We start from the raw sequence: 27,381 nt of genomic DNA on the forward strand, positions 1-27,381 counted from the left end.
AGAGAAAAAAGAAAATGATTTTGGGTGCAGAAATGTTTGGCTTTCAACATGCACATAGTGTGATTCGTTTTGTAAACATATCCATGCCTTTTGATAAAGAATAAACAACTCTTCAAAATAAAAATAAAAAAAAAACTCTTCAAAAAGACTCAATGAAGGAATGCAACATTTTCTACATGCACTTTTATGCATACACCCTTTGATTAACGGATAGCATATTCATCAAAGAACACGCCTATTGAAAAAGAATTAAATTCAAAAGCCAGAGATATAAAAACTCTTAAAACAAGCCACAAATAAACATATCCCTTTATATAGATAACTTTTCATGGTGTTCTTAGACTTCCCCTTTTTTATTCTCCACTCGCTCCTCCAGTGAGTAATAAGAGCGGAAAATTGTAATGGACTTAACTGAAATCAACTTGATTTTCTTAGGCTCGAAAAAAATGTGATAAACAACATGGAAATGTAGGTTTACATGGTACCGCTCCTAAAAATACATGTTGATTTATTTAAATGTCCATAAATTATTCTTTAACAGAGTACAAAAATGGGTATAAGCAACAGAACTATGAAGAGTTAAACGCCTATCTATGTAGTGATTGAAAGATCTTTCAGCTGTTGGGGGTCCACCTCAGAAGGTGATCTCGTGAGGGCACACTGTGCAGTTGTTGTTTTTGGGAAAGCAATGACATCCCTGATTGAATTAGCCCCAGCTAGCAACATAACCAATCTGTCCAGACCAAAAGCTATGCCTCCTGCATTTGATATATAAATAATAATCATCGATAAAATCAACTGTTATTAAACATATTGAGACACAATTTGTGTGCCTCGTGTTTTTATAGTGTTAAAATAAAGATATGCCAATTAAATTTCAACTTGATAAATATTAGATGTTTTTATTGAAATGTTTTCGGTTTAGTGGGAAAGGAAAGTAAATATTATATTACTTATATACTTATAACTGATGTGTGAAATGAGACAATATTAGAAGAGTTAGTGTCACATCATTCTATTCCGTATTCACTAAGTTCTTTCACTTTCAATAAAATTGCTTGAACTATTTCCTGTTTCTGCAGCTATAGTTTTAACATAAGTTTGGCTTATAATAAATGTTAGATGTCTATGTCTTATCATATATCTATTGCCATATGCATGTTTTCAGGATCAGCATTAATACTTGGCTCCCGCATTAGTGATAATAGCAAATGCAATTGATTGTGTTTGTGATCACTTCAATTCTTAAAAAGAGCAATGAAAGCAGTGCAAAAGAAATACCCTTGTCTAAACTGCCACTACCATGCAGTTAATGATAACTGCTACTTCAATAAATAAAGAAAACTGGCCTTTTTTCCTTTCCTCGATATGGTTGTGCACAGACAAATGCTACTCTAATAAGATAATCCAGTTTATCGACAAGGGAGGAATGGGGCTATAAATCATTTTAGAAGACTTACCATGTGGCGGAGCCCCCATGTCAAGAGCTTCAAGAAGATATCCAAACTTAGCTTCAGCCTGAAAGAAATTATAATGTCAGAAAATTGCAGTTCACATTAACATGTAAGAAAATTGAAATATGTAGATATAGGGTATTGCGCGCATGTTAACTTTCAATTAATTGAATACACCACTTCCAAGACAATATTTCTATTTTTTTATTCTTAACATGTGCCCTAGGGCACTTGTTAGCATTTCCCATCGATATTAATGTTTGAGACTTATGAGTTTGATTTAACGTTTGAATTGCATAAGTATTTCAAGTGTTATGTTGTTGTTATGCGAGTGTTATTGTTATAATTACATAAGTATTTCGAGTTTAAATTATGGAAGTGTTATGCAACTATGTTGCAATGTGAGCTATGCGTATGAATTAAAATTTACTTAACTTTTCAAGTGTTATGGCAAGGTTTTGTCTTAATTATGCTATTTTACATGCATACATGTTGATTTATGTGCATATATTTGATATTTATGAGTTTTGTATAATCTTACGATTAATGTTACGATTATACAATTTACGGTTTTACTTCCCCTTACCGATCATGCGTAAAATCTAGATTTTGACTACCTTGAATGAATCAATTGTCCCGTCCCGTGTGATGTAATCCAAACACATTCGTATAGTAACTCCACTTACTATTTTTATTTTTTTTGCACAATCTCCTCTCTACTTTTCGGGAAAGCCTTACCATTGGGAGCCCAAGGAAAAGTTGTAGACCCAATCACCCAAAGTAACCAAATCTATGTATGCGGGAGGATACGTGTGAGGGTATATGTGTTAGAGTGGGGAAGTTAGGCAATTTGTGAAATCATATCTATTCTTATGATTCCCTCTTGTATCGACCTTCCTGCTCTAACATTTTTCTGCTTTCTAAATCTTTCTGTAACTCTTTCAAGAAGACTATTTGGTGTTGATTTTCTTGTTATTAATAAAATAGTACTTCCTGTTCTTCCAAAATTTGGTTGAATTGCAATATTACACCAAGATAGTAAGATACTTCAGTGGAAGGTACTAAAACTTTTTATTGTAATAATAACACAGTGGAAAGTGTAGCCAGAAAAACAAATAGAGCACAAGAAACCAATGTTACATAATTCTAGTCTAAATTTTTCCAGCCAACATCAACTCACTTAATAAATATGAAAAGATAGAAACTAAATGAAAAACATAAATAAGACTAGGAATGGAGTCGCATGTACTAGCCTGCTCCATTGAGATGCCTACAGTCTCCAAAACCTTTTGTTGTATGTCGCGTTTATAAATTCTCAAACTCCCCCCACCAATCTGACAAAGTATAATATATTGAGTGAGTATCAGTCGCAAAATTGTAAGGCTCGCAAGTTAAAGGGAGAGGAAAGAAAATAGAAATAAATCTCGATCACCTCCACCCCATTGTAAACCATGTCATAAGCCAATGCACGAGCCGATGCAAGGTTGTTCATGTCTTCAGGATTTGGTGCAGTGAAAGGATGATGAAGAGCCTGCACAAACCCATAATTAAGAATAATAGAAAACATAACCAGATATCCTATTTATTAAGAAATGCATTGCTGGATGTTATTAAAAGCAAAACTGACCTCAAGCCTCTGCTCCGAATCATTCCACTCAAACATTGGAAAGTCGGTAATCCACAAAATTGAATGTCTGGCCTAAAATTCAAACAAAAATAACTAGATAACATAAGTGAAATGATTAGTGGAGAAAGATAGAGAAAAAAATTCATTTAAAAAGCAGATACCAACTTACATGGTCGATCAAACCTAATTCATGAGCCACATAAACTCTAAGACGATCTAGAGTTTTATTTACAGATGCATGATGACCAACTGCAAATAAAATCAGATCACTTGGTCCTGCAGAGCATCGCCTTAATAAATCCTCTCTAGTTGCAGAATCCATACTTGATACTAAAGCAGAAATTCCCTCAATATCCCCTAAAATCAAAGGATTACACAATAAACACAGGAATATAACAAACATCTCTCAAAATATCATAAAATTGAGTTTTGATAGGGAATTGCAAATTTACCATTCTCCGTGATCTTGAGAAAAGGTAAACCCTTTGCACCAGATTTGTGTGCTTCATTGTAAATACCACCATTTGCACCAGATTTCTTAAGAACTGAATTTGAGTACTTTTTTGCACCAGAAGGTACACAAATTACTTTAATAACACCACCACACTCCAAGGAATCAGAAAAAACCTTGAAGGAAGACCCTGAGAAAATGTCAGATACCTGCCAGCCAATGAAAAGTTATATCTTAGCAAGATGAAGCAAATCTAGGTAAGTTATGGCAATACAAACTAAAACACAAGCAATGATTCAACACAGGATTACAGCAAGCTATATCATAGAAACTACCATATGCTACAAACCACAAAAGTACTATGGAGGAGGTGAAATAAAGATCATTACATCTTTTAATTCTAGATCAAATCTGGTATCTGGACGGTCCGAACCATATCTATTCATTGCTTCAGCATATGTAAGCCTGGGGAAAGGGTTTGGTAATTCCACGCCCTTAATTTCAAGAAAAACCTGCAATAAAAACCAACTTCAAAATTAGCCATAATATACATGATGATTTTTATGGTTTTCTTTATGTGAAACCACGTCCACAAAAGATCTATATCAAACAAAATCTACAAACATTAACACCTTCCCATTTCAACATATATCTTTTCTTGAAATAAGTGAGACTGCAAATATCAACACCTGCTTCTAAATCTTTAATAGTATCATTTGACATTTCAAATCACCAAAAGAAGTTATCATCTGTTGATACCTTGTTCCTCCATTCTAAATTTTTATTTAATATATGTTTCCATTACTTCAAAATTGTGGATAAAATGAATATGATTATAGATGGCATAAACTAACCTTTCTGATCAACTCTTCATTAAGAGACAACATATCCTCTAAAGGAGTAAAAGCCATCTCCATATCTAGTTGTGTGAACTCAGGTTGTCTATCAGCTCTTAGATCTTCATCCCGAAAACATCTGTAAAAGGTAAATTGCATTTGATCCAGAAAGAAAAATGGTCACTTGCATCACAGTCTTTTTATTGTAATTTTGGTTTAGCTTATAAAAGCAAGCATTCAGTATTCTTGGTTTATGTAAATCACACAACCAAATGCTTTTTTTATGGGAAAAAGGGAAGAGTTTTTACAAACCTCCATAACATAAGCCAGGATACAAATAACCTCAATAAATAAAAAAATAAGAGAATATTATACCTTGCTACTTGATAATATTTATCAAAACCAGCTACCATTAGCATTTGCTTAAATAGCTGAGGGCTTTGTGGCAAGGCATAGAATGTTCCTTGCTTCGTAATTCATGTGACAGAATCAACAAAACGTAAAATAAATTACATCTCTTAAAAAATAGATAAAACATTCATATTGCTTTTCATCTTAGCAATGCTCTTCTCATAAAAGATGTTATGCCAATAAAATAAAATAAAAGAAAATAAAATAAAAATTCAGTGGCATGATACAAACAACTTACTTATGGGAAAATACTACAATTTTTGCAATCATTTCTACACAGTCAAAACACAACAGATATATATCAAAGGACAGTCCTTTGTGCACACATGCACAAGGCAAATCTGCATACGTTCTACATTAATGCCATTGAGGTATAGGTAGTAAATATCTTTTGAAGCTGGGATCATAAATCCTGTCAACTACTAAATTCAACATTGCAATATCCAATTGAGCGTTTGAAAAAACAATTAATTGATCTGATTATGCAAAAGATAAATCTAATTGCCTGGATGAACTTCTGACGACACCAATATTTTTAAAGTCTGTCAACTTATTTGCTCTATTGTAACTAAAATCCATACTAAACAAAGAGAGAAAAAGACTAGTAAAATGTTAGACAAATATAATTAAATAACAATCGCATGCAATAGGTGAAAAAATCTAAATACCTGGATTCTTGATGGAACTAAATAATCCCGGGCACCTTCTGGTGTGGATCTTGACAGTATTGGAGTTTCAATCTACCTTATGAACAAAAAAGGTAAAGATCAACACAGGATACCAAATACCAACAACCGAAGTACGATGTGCAATAGACTCAAAAATTCAAAAGATGAACCTACTGGATAGTACCTCCACAAAACCATGTATGTCTTCTAGATATCTTCGCATGAGTTTAACCACATTATGCCGCAGCAACATGTTAGAATTCATTTGTTGCCTCCTTAGATCAAGATATCGATACCTAAAAATTCTTAATTGTAAGCAATAAATCTCTAATCTCAACTCATCAATAAATTACAATTGGAGGTAAGACAAATGAAAACATCAACCACAATCAAACATGTGTCAGCAGAACATTCAACCACATCATTAAACTTGATAAAATATCATAATTTTACAACCAAATGAGGAATTAATACTAAATGAGGAATTATCTAATTGTGGTGGTCGAGTCCCATGTCGTGTTTAGGCATTGGTTAACCACTTCTTGTAATTATTGAGAACAGCTTGTATCTTTTATAGTAGTCTTTTCGGTACATCTTGTGCTGTGAAGATTGCTATGGCAGTGTTAATATAATCCATTTTTGCTTGTTCAAAAAAAAAAAAAAAAACTAACAGACTTCACCAAAACTTGAAATAGTAAGAAATTCTCCACTTTCAAACTCGATTTCAAGCTTCAAAAATAAAAACTCATCACAGCTTCCACCTAGATATGAATACCTTACAAAGCAAGGACATGCCTTGCAGAACCTAGACATTACAGATTTCAACAAAGGATACCATGAAAAACAAAGACAGAATGCTGGTCTTACCGGTGAAAAACCGTGACAGTATGCTGATTGCAGACCGGAACAGCCCAGACCCGTGGATCTTCAATAGTTCTAATTTAATTTTGAGTATTGTAATATTTTAAATTGATCTGTGCTGCATTATGTTATATCAGTCGGTGTTGAACTTATGTATATTTTTCCGAATGCTTGCTGTTTATGTTTTCTGAGTGTAAAATAATCAATTAATGATGACTTTTTTTAGGGTACGAGACTAATGTAATAGTTGAATAACTATTGTGCAACACTAGCTCAAAGTCATGGCAGTAAAGGATGAATAGCACTAGATCACAAGATTGAGAACAAATCAGGGCTGTGTTAGACTAAAATCTGATTAGAGTTTTGAAGGCTATCAATTAGAAACTCTTTCAGCTCCATGTAAACTACCTAATGCAGAGCTAAAGCATTAGAAAGACAGTTTCTAAGGGTCTAATAATGAGCATCATATGATGCTTGGTGAATAGCAATAATGTTGAATTTTTCTAAGGGTCTGTTTGGGAAGGGGGGGTTTGGAGGGCTAAGTCTATATTTTGATATATATATTTGGCATGTTTAAAAAAGTAAAAGAACATCATGATTAATGATCATGTAATAATAGTTCAATCACACTTAATTGATTTAAAAAAAAAAAAACAGTTTATAGTGTTCATAATTTAAAAAAGAAAACAATTTTTGTTCTGCAATAAAATATAGATTTTGACATTTCTACTTTGTTTTGCTTTGGCATGTGTTTCGGTGATACCCTCAATAACTTGTATATATAAATAAGCAATGACAGGAAGACTTACCTCAAACGGACTTCCTCTCTAAGAGAATCTTTGGCATGATCAGTTGTAGTAACTAAGAATGGTAACTTTGCATTGACAGAATTTAAAAGTTGAACATCATTAGCAGCAATCTCGATGAAGCCGGTTTTGATCTTGTTGTTGATTGATTGATTTGGACGAGGCCTAACAATGCCTTGAATGGCAACCACGTACTCCAATCTAAGGTTATTGATAGCAGAATGGGCAACAGGAAATTCATCTGGAAGTGTTGTAACCTGAACAATGCCTGTATGGTCTCTAAGATTGAGAAAAGTGAGTCCACCGTGGAGTCTGTGAAGTGCAACCCAGCCACAAAGACGAACCGTTTTGCCGACATCGTTGGAAGATAATTCGCCGCAATGATGAGTTCTTGAAACCCATTGAAGGGATTCGTTGAGTGTTTCTGTTTCAGAAGGAAGTGGTTGTTGCTGTTGTATTGAAGCAGAAACAGAAGAAAGGGTTCTGGTTCTGGTTCTGGAAATTAAAGTTGGAATGGTTTTGGAAAGTCTAGAGAGAAAGAAAATTGATGGGGTCCGTCGAAGGGTCGTCAAAGGTAATGCTCTAAGGAATAGAGAAGACATATTGTTCTTCTTCTGTTCTGCGTTGAGAAAGGGTAATGTAACAAAATCAATTAATATTCCAGAACTTAGAGAGAAGTAGTGCCAGCGCCGTCGTCACTCTTCTCATCTGCTTTACAAGCCCATTTTCTTGTCTTATATTTTTAATTTCAGAATTTCTTTTTCCACCCTCCAACTTTCTTGTACACGCTCATTTTGATGATAAGTTTTTAAGGATGATGTTCCAATCTTAGGTAGTGAAGACTCCAAAACTAGTATTTATAAATGAATTTACATTTACCCTCTTCTAAGAATACTATCAAATGTATTGGATTAGAATTCTATGGGATTTTAAAATATTTTTTAATTATAAAAAAGTCTTGTGGTATTCAATCAAGACTTTTTACAATTTAAAAAAAGTCTTATGGTATTCAATCAAGACTCTTTGTCATTTTAAAAAAGTCTTGAGGTATTCCATCAAGACTTTTCTTCATTTAAAAAAAGTCTTGTGGTATTCAAGATCATTCAAATTTTGAAGGATTGTTTAATAAATTGAATTTTAATGGATTTTGTAGTGTAATTTTAACAAGAAAAAGTCTTTCAAGAAAAGATGAGATTTATTGAGATTGTTACTCTCTCTCTCTCTCTCTCTCTCTCTCTTCGTTTCTCTATCTCTCCATTCTCTCTATCTCTCATCTCTCATCCCCCCTCTCTCCCTCACTCTATCTCATAAAAAAATAAAAAATTGTATTGAGAATATTATGATAGAAAGTATGTCGTAATCAATGTTCTGCAAATCGAGTGTTAACTCTCCGAGATTACCGAGTTTACATTTTTAGGTACAAAAATCATGTTAACTCTGAGGTAAAATCGGTTTCTGGTAAAATTGGAAGGTTTAATGAGATTGACCGAGTTAACACTCGGTAAACTCGTGTAACTCGACCGATTTGTAATGGCTGACACAATTTTTTTTTTTAAACATTTGTAAGTACTAGCATAATTTTAAATATGTACAATTGAATTTTGTGGGAATAACATTTTTAACAAATAAAAAATGTGTATTGAGAATAATGTGTTAGAGTATTTTTTAGTCCCTTAAAATCTTATAAAATCCATAAAATTTTTAAAATTTGAAAATCAATAGTAAAAGAATTTTTTATTGGTTTTATTTTTCTTTATTCAAACGCTGGAATTTATTTGTTCATTATTTTTATCATTCATGCTTGTAAGTTTGTTTTTTTTCCCTAAAATTCATTGAATCCTTTGAAATTTTAAAATCATATAAAATCCTTTGAAATCCTTAAAAGTCTGTATGATAAATCCTTTAAAATCTTGAGTGTATAAAATCTTTTACATAAAAAGTCTTTTAAAATCTCACAGAATCAATACAATCTCACACAGTCTTTTAAAATTTTAAAGACTTTTTTTATTAAAATAGTCTTTTAAAATTCTAATCCAATACACCCCCCTAAATCTAAAGGGTGTGTTTGGATTCAAAGGATTTAGGAGAGAAAAAGAGGAGAGGGTGTTTTTTCAAGTCTAAGGTTGCTAACATGTAACTCTAATGATTTTGAAATTATCTAATTTACCACCAATGAAATGGATTTACATTTACCCTCTTCTAAGAATTTAAAACTGAATTCAAGTCTTTTTTTTTACCACAAAACAAAATTCTTAGAGGTACATGCTAGCAATCACTTGTTCACTCATTTCATTTGTTATAACTTAGATAATTTCAAAATCATTGGAGACGTCTATCTAATAAGAAAAAAAAATGATTATAATCATCCACCCCTTAATGGAGACTAATCATCACTTAAGTTGGCATAAAATAAAATAAAAAAGCCACGTACAAAAACCATTTGATCTTATTGGGAAAAAATGACCACAGTTTAATGATTGAATTATTATTAAGTCGCATATATAGTTCATCATTAGAAACATATGTGAAACTTTCATATATTTTTTGTTGACAGGAGCAACAATATTTTCATTTAGGGACCATAAACAACACTATTTCGTCTCGTATCTCTTGCTAGCAGAGCAACCATTAATTAACAAGCTGTTCACGAGGGGAAGATTACAAACTAAAAGTGTCGTTTTTGTATGTGGCATTTTTTTTATGCCAAATAAATAATAAATAAATAACTATGGAGATGGTTAATTTGTCACACTCTCACTAGTCACTACCTACTTAGTTTCCAATCTTTTCGTTCGCTTCACGGGATGCCAAGAGTATTGTTGTTGACACATTTGGTTTGAATGAGACACACGAGTAATTTATCTAAATGCCCTTTGGTAGTTAACTGCCGAAGTTTTAGAAAATCGGTTGCAGTTAACTATCGAGGATTTCCTCGGCAGTAAACTGCTGAAGCGTCCTGAAACCAAGACAGAGGCGGTAGCTTCATTTCCTGAACCTGTAATGTGTTTCAAACACAAAACACGTAATGTGTTTCAAACACAAAACACAACATATGTACCTGTTTTTTTTTTATGCATAACGGTTCAAATGGCAAAACAAATATGGGCGCAAATGCACAACTTAATTAAGCCAACATTTTTATACCATTAAACAAAGTAAAATATCCCATGAAATTAAAATCAATGTCATCAAAATACCAAAACTAAAAAACAAGTCCTAAAATACAAACCACTACTACTGGTCCTGGTCCTGGTCTTGGTCCTGCTGATGCTTCTGGTGCCTCCTCCTCAGCCTTTGGCCTCGCCTCCTGGTCAAGATCGGCGCGATTTGCTCCATAAGATGGCTCATGGCCTGAAACCACTACTGAGGGCCCATGACCTCCTCCTGGCCCATCTGTGCATCAGTGTAGGCAACAGCGGCACTAACCATGTCATAGGTGTCAGGCAAGCTTCTCGCCTCATACCGCTCCCACTGTTATGCAATGATCTGCTCTTCATTTGCTGGCCTCGGAAGATCTCTTGGAAGAGGTGGCAAAATTTGAGGGTGAGACACCCTAGTGTACCATAACATATAGCCATCCGCCATCAGCCATGTCTGCTCACCCCAATCGGCCTCCTTGAGCATGTGAGTGCGAGAGTTGACGAATGCCTGCACAATCTGAGTCGGTGGTAGCTCTACAACATCCGTCGGATGTCTGGGGACGGTATGGACGTACCCGTACTGCCTCAAAACCCTCTCGGGCAAGTGACGGTACACCCTACGAACACCGCACATAATCCAACCTGAATACCAGAAAACCTCCTCAAAATCATGTATCTCCCTGTGTTCTTCGTACGACCTCTAGCATACGTCATCAAACTGTATACGATCAAGCAGTGACCGATACATGACCCACTCTCCATGACCCTTCTGAAGCTTCCACCTCGCCGAAACCGGATAGTTTTCCATGTAGTAAGTGTTGGGATCAACACTGTAAAAGCTAGGAAAATGAGCCAAAAATCATGCCTGCACAAACCAAACAAATCACATTTATAAATTATTACGCACGAAAAAATATAACAAAAAAATAAAAGTTAAGGTTCATATTTATAAGTTTCTTACAGTGAATAGTGTCACGCTTCCCCCAAGAGCTCTGTCTCCAGGCCTACACGCCTCAGCTAACTCGTCGTATAAGTATGCAAGTGTCATCCCTCCCTAGGAATAATTACGCATCCCTGCGTAGCCCTCCTCCATGGTCGTCAGATAGACCAACTCGATGTGTTTGTTGCTTCTATCATCACACAACAAGCATCCTACAAGATAGAGAAGATAACACTTCACACAAAATGTCCTAACTCTCTGCAGCTCCTCCATCTCCTCTAGATCCTCCGTATCCGCCAATACGTTAGCCCTACCAAGGTACCTCGTATATAACTCCATCAGCTTCAGGTAACTAATGTACCCACCGTACTCCGTACCACAAATTTTCTCCGCCTCCTGCTGCGACACACCCAAGTGCCTCATCAGTAATGCCGCTCCCTCATGTCTCATCATCTTCTTCCCATGGCTCAACATCCACCCCTCAATCTGAAGATGCATAAGACATGCGACATCATCCAAAATCACAGTCATCTCCCCCAAGGGCATGTGAAAAGTGTTGGTCTCGAGATGCCACCTCTCGCATAGAGTCATCAGCAGATCATGAGGCACAGTGGCGTAGCCCAGGTAAACCAAATCATGTAACCCGCTCTCCCTAAGCGGATCCCAAAACCAATCTTGATTCCCGTTTGGGCGTCCGAGACTCAAAATCTTAGCCCCATGGTTAATCGGTTTTACAACACGCAGCTTACGAACATGAAATAATAGAAAAATAAACATAGTTTAAACAATTTATACATTAAACAATGTAAACATTTAACTAAACAAAATAAAGCTTAACAAATGCAAAAATAAAACATAACACATGTAAACCTTAAAACTTAAATAAACCACATAACAAAATAATTTTAAATCATAATTAAACATAAAGAAAAAAATAAAAGTTGAAATAAAGAAAATATAAAGAAAATAATTAAACATAAAGAAAAGAATTAAAAAAAAACATATAAAAGTGGATATAATAATTAAACAAACACACATATAAAGAAAATAATTAAACATAAAGAAAAAACATTTTAAAAAATTACACTTACGTTCTCTGAATTATACCAAAGCGGCAACGCCACATGATTGGCATAAGAGTGCAGCAAAGATAGGTCGTCCGGTCCTCTAGGAAAAGGAGGGTCCACAGGTAACACCTCCGGGGCAGCAGCTGCTGCAATTTCATCATCATCTGCTATATGCTGCTGCTCTGGTATATGATCCTGGTCATACTCACCATCCATAACATCGTGGTGTACCTGATCCTGATAATTCAGGTACTCCACCTGCTGGCTCGGATCAACCACCTGCGACTCTTCGGGCTGTGTAGCTTGAGAAGCCTCCTGCGAACTCCCTGAACCATCCACCCTCCGACCTCTGTTGGCTTTGAGTCATTGCACGCCTACCACCAATCATCTTAAATGGATCAATGGGGTCCTGATCGGTCATATCTACACAAAAAATTATAAAATTAACATCATTCAACTTATACATTCAACCACTTTATCAAACACACTAAACCTAAACTTTCACATTCAACCACTTTATCAAATAAACACATTGAACCTAAACATTATCATACACACTATCATTCACATTCAAACGTAAATAATCAAATGCATTATCATACACATTCAACCTAAACATAACCTAAACTAAACATAAACATTCATCTTCGTTGAAAAATCAAAACCACATTCAACCTAATACAATATACACTTTTTCGAATTACAATTAACATCATATCCATAACCTAAACTAACTAAATAATCAGTAAAATTGTCATTGATGCATTTTATCAAACACTTTGTGTGCAAAGTATCAAACATACTCAAAATGTGTTCTTTTGCCACCATTCAAAACCACATTATACTCTAACATCATTCAATCATCAATTAAAGCAACTACATTCAATTATAAACTACATGCAATCATCAAAAATTCAATTCCTACATCAGCCCTAACCACATAAAAACTACCATTTTTTTTAAAAAAAAAAAACCTACACAAACTAACATTATGATTAAAAATGAGTCAAGATACTTACTTGTGATTAAATGGAGATTATGCACTTGATTTCGCTCAAAAATCGAAATTGGAGAAGTTGGTTGGTTTTGAAATTTTTTCGAACAATTGCAGCAATACCTAGAAAACTGAGTTTCTAATTCTGTTTATGTTCAGTTCGCAGCGGCAGTTAACTGTCGAGGAAATCCTCGATAATTAACTGCAGCCGATTTTCTAAAACTTTGGCAGTTAACTGCCGAGGGGCATTTAGATAAATTACTTGTGTGTCTCAGCCAAACTAAATTTGTCATCAGCAATACTCGGATGCCAATGTCTCCAAAGCTCAATTCCAAAACTTTACATAAAATAAGCCAAACAATTTCATAACTATTTCTTGAAGGTTGATCATGCAATTTATCTGGGTGAAAGATGTTACCGGTTGTGGTTTACATTTTTAGGGACATGCATTCACATCTCGTGAGGGAGTGAAAAAGTTGATAGCCTAACAATTCGATATGTTACTCTTTTTCTTTTCTTTTTTTGAGGAAAGATACGTTACTCGTTGTTATTCATCAAGATTCAACTTAATTTCCGTTGGTCGATATCCATAACAAATTGATATATCACAAACTATAAACCCAAACAAGTAACATTTGAAAAAACTTTATAAACACCTCTACTTAATTACGAAATGATTATTATCATATGTTTAATTTTGTGGTGACAATAGTTCATTTTGAGTGACATGATTCTAGATAAAATTAAGTTTTTTTTCCGACAATAATAAAATTAAGTTGAATGTTTATGTTTGAATATATTTATATACAATTAATTTTAACATGAAATTTAAAACTAAAATAAACTGTAGAAGTCAAAAACTACAAATTTTTGTTCATAAAATCAACTTTACAAACAAAATCAATTGTCTTTTTGATCATCCAAACACGATAAAATCAATTTTGCAACATCTAGAATTATTTTTTACCACCAAAATTAAAACCAAACATATGCTTATTCATGCTAACTTATAAATGATAAACTAACCATTAAATTAGATAGCATTTTCGTGATGTCAAAGAGAGCCATAGTGTATTACTATAGTCAATTGGATTCTATATTTGTAAGATTGATTAGACTACCATAATTTCTCATCAAACAAAAAGTTGTGACTGCAGGTCCCGTCTCATTCATATCTTCATGCCATGCGTTTTTATATTAGTATTTTTTTTTAATGATCGATAAAAAAAAAAAAAAAAATTGAACAAACATCATAATTGAATTGAAAAGGAAAATATTTGTGCATGGAAACATTATCAAAAGGTATCAATCATAGACATCCAAATCAATAAAAAAAATAGTGGAATCCAATTGATAAAATTTAACGTGGTCCCTCCAAATCATGTCATTGCATTATATGGTTGAAGAAAATATCCCTGAAATTCTATAATGATGATAATCATAAGAGCAAATTGTTTATGCTTGCAATTTTCCATCCTATTATATCAATAGTAACTTGCAAGTGAATTTCACTTGCCCAAGATCATCATTACATGTTATATGTCCAGAAGTTTGAGTATATGTCTGATCAATCTCAGCTATATATTCCCGAGTCAAGTAAAGGAATAGCAAATTTTCCAGCTAACTCAAGTCCAAATTAATATTGTTAGAAAATAAACAAACTTTATTTTATGAGTGTTGTAGCAATGGCAACTGTAAAACAAGACGAACTAATAATTCGAATATTCATCATGCATGGGACAACTATATATAAAGTGGAGGTATCAGAGTTCGAACTCCAGTCATGACGTCCAGCATAATAATTTCGGTATTTTTTACGTATTGAGCTAGAATTTATGGACAGCTATACAACTTTTAAATACTTATATCGGATCTATCAACTTTAATTCGCTTATTTATATTTTATTCATATTTATTCTATTACAATTCACATTTTAATATTGTAACTTTCATTGAGAAATGTGTCACCAAAAATGACAACGTACTCCAATAGTAAACAATTTCAAAATTGAGTTCGTTTCTTAAAAATCTTACCAAGAACTTCCCTTTGATGGTGAGATTATTTTAGGTTTTATTTTGATCTCTTAAATTATTTCTATTCTATTTTGACCTATTAAATAACAAATGCCCAGTCATTGAGCTGTGTTTTATTAGGACTTCTCACTATCTATATTCTATATGAGGAAGTATTAATGGTAAGCTATAAAAATGAAGGATCATGTTCCTTAAAAACAAATGAAGGATCATTAAGGAACATGGTAGAAAATACTTGAGATGATCGATAAGAATTCGCAATTGTTGGCAAATTGTAATCCTAATAAACCAATAATACTCTCTCCTTTTCTTTTTATAAAAGCATGCAACAAAAATCGTTGTTATTAAAAAATAATTAAATATGGTTTTTGTTCATATAAATATTTAAATTTTTTCGTTATAGTTTCTCTAAAAATATTATTTTTGGTCGTCAAAAAATATACATTCTCACTTTTAATGTATACTTTTGAGTCAACTAATATGTAATACTCTCTCCGTCCCATATTAGATGACTTAGTTGACTCCGACACACGTACCAATGCATATGTTTTATCTTTGATATCTTCAATTCTCTACTAAAAAAAATTATGAAAATTTAATATTTTAAAAATATTCATTAAGACGAATCTAACAACATCTTACATGATATTATTTATCTTTGTGAATTAGTAGAAAAATATGGTCAAAGTATGTTAAGTCAATAATGTATATCGTCAAATAGGTCATCTATTGAAGGGACAGAGAGAGTATTATCTAAAATTTTAAATGATTTTTATAAGAATATTTAGAATATTATAAGATAGCAGATAGTTTGTAGGCATCAAGTAACTATCTACATTGTTGTTTAGAAATCCTAGCTCAACTCAACTGTCAAATGCCGAAATTGCAAAGACTGGACGTTGTGACCCGGGTTCGAACATGAGACATCACAGTTGTGTGTAAGTTTAATTTCAATGAATTACCACTTCATATAAGACAAAAAAAAAAAAAAAAAAAACTATGTACCTTTTTTTTTTAGACATGGGTTAATACGCAAATATTAACCATCAACATCCTTAAACAGACGAAATTACACCTCAAAAAATGGATACCAAACAGCTCTAAGGAATAAAATTCTCTTTGGTTAAGATTGTGGTAGCAGTTTAATCTACTATACTATATAGGAAAGTTAATGTCCTATGAATTTACCATTTTGCCCTTATAAGGGCAATTTGGTAATCTACTTATTGGTTAAGTTTTTTTTTTTTTGAACCATGGCCTATGAATTTCCATTTTTGCCCCTAACCAATTTTTTTAATTATTTTTAACTATTTTTCAATTTTTTCTTTCAAATTCAGTTGCTTCTACATTCTTTCGAAGAATTTTTTTTATGCAGTGATTATCTAAGGTTATTATTTTACCTTAGATAAACATTAAATGTAAAAGTGTGGAGGAAAAAATTAGGTTAAAATTAGAGCTGACATTTTGCATAAATTAAATCTAGAGTTACTATAGTAAAGTCACGCGAAAAAATAGGTTAAATCTAGGGTTAATATTGCGTCACGGGTTAACATTTAGAAATAAGAGATGACATTTTGCTTAAATTCAATCTAGGGTTAGTATAGTAAAGTCACACGAAAAAATTAGGTTAAATCTAGGGTTAATATTGCGTCATAGGTTAACATTTAGAAATAAAAGATGTCATTTTGCATAAATTAAATCTAGGGTTAATATAATTTGTTTAGTAAAATTAAAGAGAAAAATTAGGAGCGATTTGTTTATTTTGATTTCCCTAACAATTAACGTTAACATTTTGATTAAATTAAACAGTGTTAATTAAATATGGTTAATACAGTAAGATTAAGCAAAGAAGTTAGGTTAAATCTAGGACAAAATTTTGCGTTCGGGTTAACTTTAAGAAATAAAATAGGCTAAGTATAGCAAGACGGGTTAACATTTATAAATAAGAGATTAAGTTAAGCATAGGGAGGCAGGTTATCGGTTATTCCTTTCCAAAAAAACAGCATATAATTGGGAACATACTTTTATTTTACTTTAGATAAACATTAAATGCAAAAGTGTGGATGGAAAAATTAGGTTAAAATTAGAGATGACTTTTTGCATAAATTAAATCTAGGGTTAATATAGTAAAGTCACGCGAAAAATAGGTTAAATCTAGGGTTCATATTGCATCACGGGTTAACAGTTAGAAATAAGAGATGACATTTTGCATAAATTAAATCTAGGGTTAATATAGTAAAGTCACACGAAAAAATTAGTTTAAATCTAGGGTTAATATTGCGTCAGGGGTTAAAATTTAGAAATAAGAGATGACATTTTGCATAAATTAAATCAAGGGTTAATATAGTAAAGTCACACGAAAAAATTAGGTTAAATCTAGGGTTAATATTGCGTCACATGTTAACATTTAGAAATAAGATATGCCATTTTGCATAAATTAAATCTAGGGTTAATATAATATGTTTAATAAAATTAAAGAGAAAAATTAAGAGCGATTTGTTTATTTTGATTTCCCTAACAATTAACGTTAACATTTTGATTAAATTAAACAGGGTTAATTAAATAGGGTTAATACAGTAAAATTAAGCAAAGAAATAAGGTTAAATCTAGGGCAAAATTTTGCGTTCGGGTTAACTTTAAGAAATAAAATAGGTTAAGTATGGCAAGACGGGTTAACATTTATAAGTAAGAGATTAAATTAAGTATAGCGAGACGGGTTAACGGTTATTCCTTTCCAAAAAAACAACATATAATTAGGTACATACTTTTATTTTACTTTAGATAAACATTAAATGCAAAAGTGTGGAGGGAAAAATTAGGTTAAAATTAGAGATGACATTTTGCATAAATTAAATCTAAGATTAATATAGTAAAGTCACCCGAAAAAATAGGTTAAATCTAGGGTTAATATTGCATCACGGGTTAACATTTAGAAATAAGAGATGACATTTTGCATAAATTAAATCTAGGGTTAATATAGTAAAGTCACACAAAAAATTAGGTTAAATCTAGGGTTAATATTGCGTCACGGGTTACATTTAAAAATAAGAGATAAGAGATGACATTTTGCAGAAATTAAATCTAGGGTTAATTTAGTAAAGTCACACGAAAAAATTAGGGTAAATCTAGGGTTAATATTGCGTCACGGGTTAACGTTTATAAATGAGCTGACATTTTGCATAAATTAAATCTAGGGTTAATATAATTTGTTTAGTAAAATTAAGGAGAAAAATTAGGAGCGATTTATTATTTTGATTTCCCTAACAATTAACGTTAACATTTTGATTAAATTAAATAGGGTTAATACAGTAAAATTAAGCAAATAAGTTAGGTTAAATCTAGGGAAAAATTTTGCTTTCGGGTTAACTTTAAGGAATAAGAGATTGCAATAGTTATTATGTTATTTTTTATGTAGTGCTTTAGACTCTGTGTTGCAAATTTTTGGTTTACGCAGCTTTGATTTTCACATTTATAAATGACAACAATTTTCTGTAATTTATAAGATTTCTCCTTCAAAATTAAATTTAAAAAAAATACGTTATTTTTGCACGGGTTTGTAACTAGTTATGAAAAGGAAAATTTGAGTGGGCTCCTCCTAATGATACGAAATAGGACACAAATTAAAACAACTTGAAATCAAATTAAAGTAAAGTTAAGATAATTATGTCATTGAAAATAAGTTTATAAGATCGTTTCACACAAAGGTAACATTAAAGTGAATGCTTTATCATCGTTTTTCATCTACAGTTATTACCGTGAATGAAATAAATAACACAATTTAGAGTGGCTCTAATTAAAGAAAGATTGAAATAACCACAAGAATTTAATAAAAACTCTCTGAAACGCCTTTACCTTCAAACGATACGATACATTTTAAATTGTGGCTTCTTTTCCGTATATATACACACTTCATTCATGCTCACAAGTCTCGTGAAGAAGCCACATGCGATTGTTTTTTCTTGCTACCAAGTAACAACAAAGCTATAACCAAAAACCATAATAATAATAATAATTTACATTCACCATTCACATTTCACGTCTTTCTCGTTCACACTACTGTCACACACACTACACTTTAATTAACTCAACAATAATTCTGAAATTGGAAGAAAAAAAGTAATAGTAATCAAATCAAACGGTCACAAATTGATCAATTCAAGGCATTCCTTTTTGTGCGTAACCATTAACAAGTGCCAAAGCATTACTCGTGAACTTTTTCACCTTTGAGACACGATTCTGTACATCCGCTTTCACCGGACAATCTTCTACATCTTGAAATCCATCCGTACACGTTTCTTCATCAGTAAGCGCCGCACTCATCCACGTCTGCACGTTACTCATCTGAAACAGAAACGAATCTGCTCCGGCACCGGCGCCAGTTCCGGCGGCTCCAATCTGCCGCATCTGTTTAAGCGAACCACGGATTTCATCAACAGCATCGTCAAGATTTGAGAAACAGTCATGGAGAGCGAGTGCGGCGCGTGAACTACCGCTGTAATCTGCTTCGCGAGTGAGATTGGAGAGATAAGAGGCAGTTCGGTGGACTTTGGAGAAGCTTACGGCTATGGCGATGCGAGCGAGTTGGCCAGGATTCTGTTGAACTGCATTGGCGTAACGAGAGAGGGAAGTGTAGCATATGTCAGGGTAGAGTGTTGCGTTGCAACTTGAACGGATGAATTCGGCGTCGTCGTCGGCGGTTGTTGAACGGAGATTGGAGAATGTGGTGGCGAAGAAGAGGATTGATAATAGGAGGAAACTGTGAGAGCATTGGGTTGTCATTGATGCTAACTGTTTTTCTTTTGTTTTTTATTTTTTGTGCTGAGTGTTTGTTTCTTTGCGTTTGTGACTGTGTAGTGTAGAGGGAGAACGAAATGGTGCGGGTTTTTGTAGGCAATGATTTTTGGTAAATTACTTCATGGTCGCTAGATTTTGGTTTAATATCCACAATGCCATTATATTTATTTTTATTTTTATTGTTTTTTACAATAACTTATATTTCTTTTCTTTTGTTTGTCAAATAATATACCAAACACATCTTATGCATATCAAGATCCTTATTAAAAAATGTCGGAATTGTTGGCTCATATGTGGTAATTGAGGATTAAACCTCAGCTCTTTCATGCATGTGTGAATATTCGATGACTATTATTCGTCTAACTAAAAAAGTATTTAGTTTAACTTTGGTTTTTCGATTTTATTCAACGTGCAGCAAAAAAGAACTATATATAATATATGATGGATTTAATTGTTATTAAATGTTTGTTTGGATCGACTATATGTTTTGCAAAATTGCAATAGTTTTTTAGTGTAGTTTTTTCAAAATTGAGGTAGCTCTTTCAGTGTCAATAAGAACAGGTACTATAGTATAAAACTTTTAAAGAATTTCGTTCATGATTTTTATATGGTATTAAATGTATATTGTGGATTTTACTAAAGAAATTATTTGAGATTTCTAAGCATGCTTTAAGGATGAATAACCATTTTGTATGTGTTTAATAAACTTTGACAAAGAGGATAGTCAACGAGTGTGTGATTAGAATTTCAATTTGTGGATTAGATTAAATTGTTGGATCAATGGGAATTCAAACACACTTATTTGCATGGAAAATATTGAAACTAATTTGATATCTTTATTGCTCCCTCTGATCATTTTTAATTGTTGTTATTTTACATTTTATACACGCAAAGACAACCAATAAATCATATTTTTTTAAACAATTATGTCTTTTTTTTAATAATCATAATAATTTAATATCACACTTTCAAAACAACAAATATATTATATTATTTAATTGCAAATACTACAATTAAAAACGCACAAAAAAAAGTTTGACAAAAAAAAAAACAAGGTGAGGGAATACTACTACTCCCTCCGTTTCTAAATATAAGCAAATTTTACTTTTTAGATTCATTCAATTAATGATGTATGTGGTTCATAATATGGATTACATACATCATTAATTGAATGAACCTAAAAAGTAAAATTTACTTATATTTAAAAACGGAAGGAGTATTCTTTTGTATGGTTAGTTAATATTTTTGACGAAAAACAGTTTCTTTTTACACCACTTGTTAATGTTTGAAAAAGTCTATAAATTCATCGTATTTTTTAAGATTAGGATTGTAACGTACGATTAGTAAAAGAGACGTATTAAAATAACCATTGTACGGATGGATGCATGTGGACAACAAGAAATAGGGGTGGAAAATAACAGTCGACCCGACCCAAACCCGATAAAACCGTTGCAAAAATGGAAGTTTGGGTGGGTAACGGGTCGGGTTACGGGTTGGGCGGATTGAATGAATGGTTTCATATGGGTTTAGATGGGCGGGCTCGGATTGAATTTTCAGGCCCATCGAAGCCCAAATCCGACCGAACCCAGCATCTATTATTTTTAATCTTATTTGTAACCCTCAGGCCCTGATTTTGTTATGTTATTGGACATTTTTCTTGGATCAAATTTAAGCCCAAATCATTAAGTCCGTTGACAACAAACTAGGGTTATATATCAAAACACACTCATTCTTATCCATTTCATTGAGAGAAAGAGAGAGTACAGAGTAGAGAGAACAGAGTTCGTAAAGTTAAGGGAAACCCTAGTTTCCTTGCGCCGCCTCCGTTAACCACTTCCTCTCTCTCTCTCTCTCTCTCTCTATCTCTCTCTCTCTCTCGATCGCTTTCATTTTGAAACCCAAAGAAGATGTCTGTTTCAAAGCTGTGTAAGTGTTCATCTTTCGTTTTCTTCCTCTCTCTCAATCGCTACTGGTTTTTGTTATCATAGATTATTTAACCAAGTTTTCTTTTAAATTTTGTGTGTATGTTCATTTTCTCTTTTTGTTAATTAGGTTGCTGTTATGGATTTGGAAACTGGAGCTAGAGCTACTTGTAAGTTTAAAAATATTGATTGTAAGAATTAATTGTGGTTTTTGTATAGTTTTATGTATAGTTTTCTCATTTTCTTATACGTACTCTTATTATCATGGTGAATATGATCATGGTGCAGCTGCTGTTGTTGAAACTGAAGCAGTTGCTGCCCACTTTCCAAATGATGCTTGTAGGAAGGCAATATTGCTAGACTTGTTATCCTATCTAAGCTGCCCTTTAGTGTAGTTGAGTCTGACAGATTCAACCGCTTATGTAAGCTTTTGCAACCCCTATGGAATATCCCATCTAGAAGGACCGTGGCTAGGGATTGTTTTAGGATGTTTCGAGATGAAAAATTTAAGCTTATAGCTTATTTTAAATCTGACTGTAGTAAGCTAGCACTTACTCCCAAAGTATGGACTTCTATTCAAAACTTTAGCTACATTTCCTTAACCGCCCCACTTTATTGATAATGAATTGAAATACCAAAAAAGGCTCCTTAGCTTTACTTTGGTTCCAAACCACACAAGTAACACAATAGGTCAGACAGTTGAAGAGTCATTGAGGGATTGGGGTCTTAAGAATGCATCTGCAGAACCATTGACAATTCATCCTCCAATGATGTGGCTGCGATGGTTAGAGATATTTTGGCCATTCCAACTACAATATCTTTAGATAGCATTTTCAGCAAGAGACTTAGGATGTTAGACGGTTATAGAAGTTCCTTGAGTCCGAGAGTTGCATAAGCTTTGATATGCTCACGAAACTGGTTGAAGCCAACAGACGAGTTTGAGGTCAATGAGGGTGTTGTTCCATGTGCCTTAAATATCTTTTTCTATCATTTTTTATTTAATATTTCTGCTGATTGATATATTAATTTTTTTTATTTGATAACAGAAGTTAATCAAGGAATGACCATTTGGTGTTGGGAAGCAGTTGCAGGTGGAGCACCACCAGCAACTGTGCTGTCTGTCTGATTGCTTTTATGGTACAGATTTGAATAATTTATTTGGATATCTCATTTTGTCTAAGTATTTTAATATACTGATTTAGTTTTATTTAATTTGCATTCAACAATCATGTTTTTTGGAGTCACATATGACTCAAACTGCACAACACAACATATATGTTTGAAGACATTTTGAAATGTAGATGTTTGCTTGCTTGGCTCCATGGTCTCTCACATTTTTGCTGTATTGATAGCCTATACACTGCTGTTTAAACGATGTTTAATGCTTATGCTAAGGTATGTTAGGCTTAGTAAGTGTTGCTTGATAATGCTTGTAGTTATCATGGTTTTAAATCCCTTAATGTTTGTTTTATTCTTCTTTTTTCAAGTCATTGATGCAGTTATAAATCTAGAGGTCAGCTCTAGTGACAGTAATGTAGGAGAGTTCACAATTTTTATCCCAAACTGTTGCACAAAGGTACAATAATGTAGGATGCATAATGATTTTATTGTGATGATTTTACTGTGATGAAATGTGTTGGTAACACATTGCTTTTGATTTCCATTATTCAAGCAGATTATTGATGTTAATTTGGGTGTGGCTACTCTTGTACTTGGCTGAAATATTTGTGTGACCATGTTGCAGCATTAGCAACTGCAAGCATCTCCTGCCAATGTATATGTAGAATTATAGATGATTGTAATTATGGCATTGTAAAGTTTAAGTTGCTGGTTGTGTTGTGCAGTCTTATCAACTCTAAACAACTTGAAGTATTGCACAATCGTACTTTTATTTATTCGAAATCTGTAATATTATGATACAGGGATACCGGATACCTATCACATGGATGATGAATTATCATGAATGATGTAGTTGGGCTTCTTTAAACCAACTCAATTCATGTTTATTTCCTATTACAGGGCTCAATCATGAATGATCAAATGATGTAATTAGGTTTTTTTTAAGCCAACTTAACTCTTGTATGATTTGGCTAGAAAATATGCTTATTTGTATGTCATTGGCAACTTAGATTTACAGGGGATAGAATCTTGAACTTGTTCAATTTGAAAATTTTATAGTTAAAAATATTTGAAAACAGTGATGGGCCAAAAATCCATAACCGGCCCAATGTTGGCCCCATCCGACATAACCCGCCCATAACATCCGTTGAAACCAATTAACCGAGACCCGCCATAACCGTCGCTTCATTTGGGTGAAATTAGGCCTTGAATTCTCAACTGTGGATTGTTTCGGATTGAACTTTTTGAGCCCGAACCCACCCATAACCGACCGATGTCCACCCCTAGCAAGAAAGTAAGGGTCGAGTGTTGTTTTATTTGACGTGTAACAATAGCAAGTTAAGAATGGGGAAATACTTGAATGACTTTGCATTTTGGTGATTTTGGTGACTTTAGTGTGTTTTAGATGAGAGATAATGATAGATGAATGATTAAAATAAATTATTTTGATGAGAGAGAATTATTGGTTAAGAGAGATAGGGATAACACTTGCATGACATAAGAGTTGATGACATTGGTGACATTGATCAATCACAAATTTCATCTCCTAATGTTTTGGTAACTAATGCTTTGGTATTTTTTTCTTTTTTTAGAGGGCTTTGGTAATATGTTGTTGGCATGTAATAGGTTGATTACACCAGTCATGGATGAAGCTTCTTTTTCTTTTTTCTTTTGCAAAAATGTTGACCATTACTAGGAAGCCACCTAGAATTCCACTAAAATAATGGTTAAGATAGTGAAGACAAAGAATGTAGATGAAGTAATATATTTTTTGTTAGTGGCGGAGTTAGGAATAAATTTGGAGGTGGGCCAAGTTTAATGTGTGTGTATATATATATATATTGAAGGAATATATTTTTTATTAGTTAATTCGAGGGACCAATAATATTTTATCTATAAAACATAATTTAAACTGGGTTTTAAAGATATTTTAGCATAAATATTATATAATTTTTATTATATTACACCATATTTTAAATTTAAAAAAGAATTGTACATTAGTTGGTGAACTATTTATAATATTAGATTAGATAAAAATAAAATAAAATAAAGTATGTTGAACAGAAAGGTTGTTGCTTTAGTGGGTGTTGGGATTTTAGAAAGACTATGGGTGCACCGGTTCAATTCTCTTTGGAGAATTTATTGAATGATTTAATTTTTTTAAAGAAGGAACCAGAATTATAATAAAGAAAAAGAATAACATGGGTTCGAACACGCGACACAAAAGGCATCATAATCACATATTTAACCACGAGAACAAAGTAATAAATTGTAAAAACTTGCGAGACACATGTATATATAATATAACTTCATATTAGAATATTTGCATATATATTTCATAAAAATTAATTTTTTTAGGGTTGAGGTGAATCATGGCCCATCCTGACCCATGAGTCGCTCTGCCACTGTTTTTTTTTGTAAACATTGGATACTTTAAGTTCATTTTAAAATATATTCATTTTTTTTTGAAGGAAAAGTTCATTTTAAAATATATTCATATGTAGTTCGCATTTACGTAATTAATTAAATGTAAAGCTAGGTAGTAGTAGTAGTATAATTCTTTAATGAATTTACTTTTGAAAAAAACATAAAGGATCATTCTGTTTGGTTCCAAAAACGAAAGAAACAAAGTGGCAGGCATGTGTATATTACCCTTGGCGTGGGGACGCAATAAAAGTGATAATTTAGACGACAATGGGTGGAAGCAACGAAAGTAGCAGAGAGAGACGTTCCTTTTTCCAATTAAATAACGATAATGTTTTCTTTTTAAATAACATTTTTGTCTAATTCACCAATTTTTTTAGCTGAAATTTGTAATAAACAATGAAAAAAGACACCAAATTTGATTTTCTATCTTTGGCTTGAGGCATTTACAGTGTCCACTTTGATTTTGCGGCTAGTGCAGAATCGTAGTATGTCATTTTCTAGTCCGTGACAAAATCGTTCATTATAATTGGTGCACAAAACATATATAGTACATTCTTATAAAATTAAGACAAGAGAAATGATATTTGAACAATTATTTTTGACAATTTTTGTGACAATTTTCTCTCTCATATTTACATTGTTCTTCTATTTCTCTCTCTAATACTTTGATTTTTATGCCACTATCTAAATCCCTTTGTATAACTTAGTTGTATAAAAAGTTGTCACAATAAATAGTTGTTCATATAACATTGCTCTTAAGATAACCCTTGTCCTTTGATCACTATTTAGTACTTGTGGTCTGAAATATATTTAATTACGTTCCCTCCACCAAAATAACTTTTGAGTGGTGTTGCTTGATTCTAACGTGGAGAAAGAAATAAAATCGCAATGTACTCGTTTTGTAGTTGTGCTATTTTATATTGTTATTCTGATGGCCTCACTAGTCACCACAAACAACTTGAATGGTCAACAACCTAATGAATGGGCAACAACCTAATAAACAATGCTCGAATTCTTTTACGTCACACTATTTCAATTGATGGATGAAGATTAGACGATTAAGGTTTCAATTTATACTTGCAGCGAGTACAATAATAGAATCTAGGGTTTAGACTATTTATATAATGCCTAGAGAATGATCTCAAGAGTGGTATTTATAGTCCTTTGTGGGCAGGCTACAACGTGACTTAAGCCCCAAGCAAGCTAGGCTTTAGGTATTTTTACATGGAGGGGCGTGCTTAGGCTCAGGAGCCCTTCTGGAGGACACCTAAACCTTTCTAGAGGGATTTTAGGCCCTTAGGAATATATTGACGGTCCACAAGTTAATTCAATCAAGTTGAGATATAAATCGTTTGATCTTTATCCAACAATCATAAGTTAGTGATTGTGTGCTCCTCTCTTAGTGTGTACTTCGAATATCGGTTGCCACAAATTTCTTGCGTTCCAAAGGTTGTTTACGTGAAAATATAGAAGTTAAAACTTGTAGCAGTGGAATGAACGCAAGTTTGCTTTGTTTATAGGTCAAGTCTATATTGCATAATGAAGATAGATATAACACCATATATAAGGTTGTTTCTGACATTGGATGAATAAATATCACCATTAAAATAAATAAAATATAATGTGATTTATAAATTCAATAGTATAAAATAGATTTGTAATTTACTTGAGCATGTTAAACAAAACCTTGTTTTCAATGTGAAAACATTGCACTATTTAACAAAGTTCAGATTGTTCATATGTCTTTAAAGACAATTTGATCAAGTTGCAATATACATTGTGTTTGAACTTTGACTAGCCTTCAACCTTATATAAGGTGTAACATTATTA

General features: G+C 32.8%; 2 protein-coding genes and 1 long non-coding RNA gene across 3 annotated transcripts; 1 reads left to right on the forward strand and 2 right to left on the reverse strand.

Annotated features, from left to right (window-relative positions):
- Window positions 1-287: 287 nt before the first annotated feature.
- On the reverse strand, window positions 288-7,854 carry LOC11417726 (aspartate--tRNA ligase, chloroplastic/mitochondrial). The gene is made up of 13 exons (XM_003609668.4): window positions 7,118-7,854; window positions 5,632-5,743; window positions 5,448-5,519; window positions 4,744-4,835; window positions 4,387-4,507; window positions 3,922-4,044; window positions 3,534-3,741; window positions 3,251-3,438; window positions 3,082-3,153; window positions 2,887-2,985; window positions 2,708-2,788; window positions 1,461-1,518; window positions 288-758 (listed from the first exon to the last, which is right to left on the reverse strand). Exons 1-13 carry the CDS (start codon window positions 7,714-7,716, stop codon window positions 592-594), a joined length of 1,992 nt encoding a protein of 663 aa, XP_003609716.2. The 5' UTR covers window positions 7,717-7,854; the 3' UTR covers window positions 288-591.
- Window positions 7,855-19,111: 11,257 nt separating this feature from the next.
- Window positions 19,112-20,155, reverse strand: LOC25494098 (21 kDa protein). Its single transcript, XM_013602833.3, has one exon. It carries the CDS (start codon window positions 20,066-20,068, stop codon window positions 19,445-19,447), a length of 624 nt encoding a protein of 207 aa, XP_013458287.2. The 5' UTR covers window positions 20,069-20,155; the 3' UTR covers window positions 19,112-19,444.
- Window positions 20,156-22,063: 1,908 nt separating this feature from the next.
- On the forward strand, window positions 22,064-24,011 carry LOC112421420 (uncharacterized). The gene is made up of 3 exons (XR_003011749.2): window positions 22,064-23,400; window positions 23,493-23,581; window positions 23,681-24,011. It is a non-coding gene; the product is annotated as an uncharacterized lncRNA (long non-coding RNA).
- The last annotated feature ends 3,370 nt before the right edge of the window (window positions 24,012-27,381 follow it).

This window comes from Medicago truncatula, chromosome 4 (assembly GCF_003473485.1).
Source record: "Medicago truncatula cultivar Jemalong A17 chromosome 4, MtrunA17r5.0-ANR, whole genome shotgun sequence".
Lineage (NCBI taxonomy): Eukaryota > Viridiplantae > Streptophyta > Magnoliopsida > Fabales > Fabaceae > Medicago > Medicago truncatula.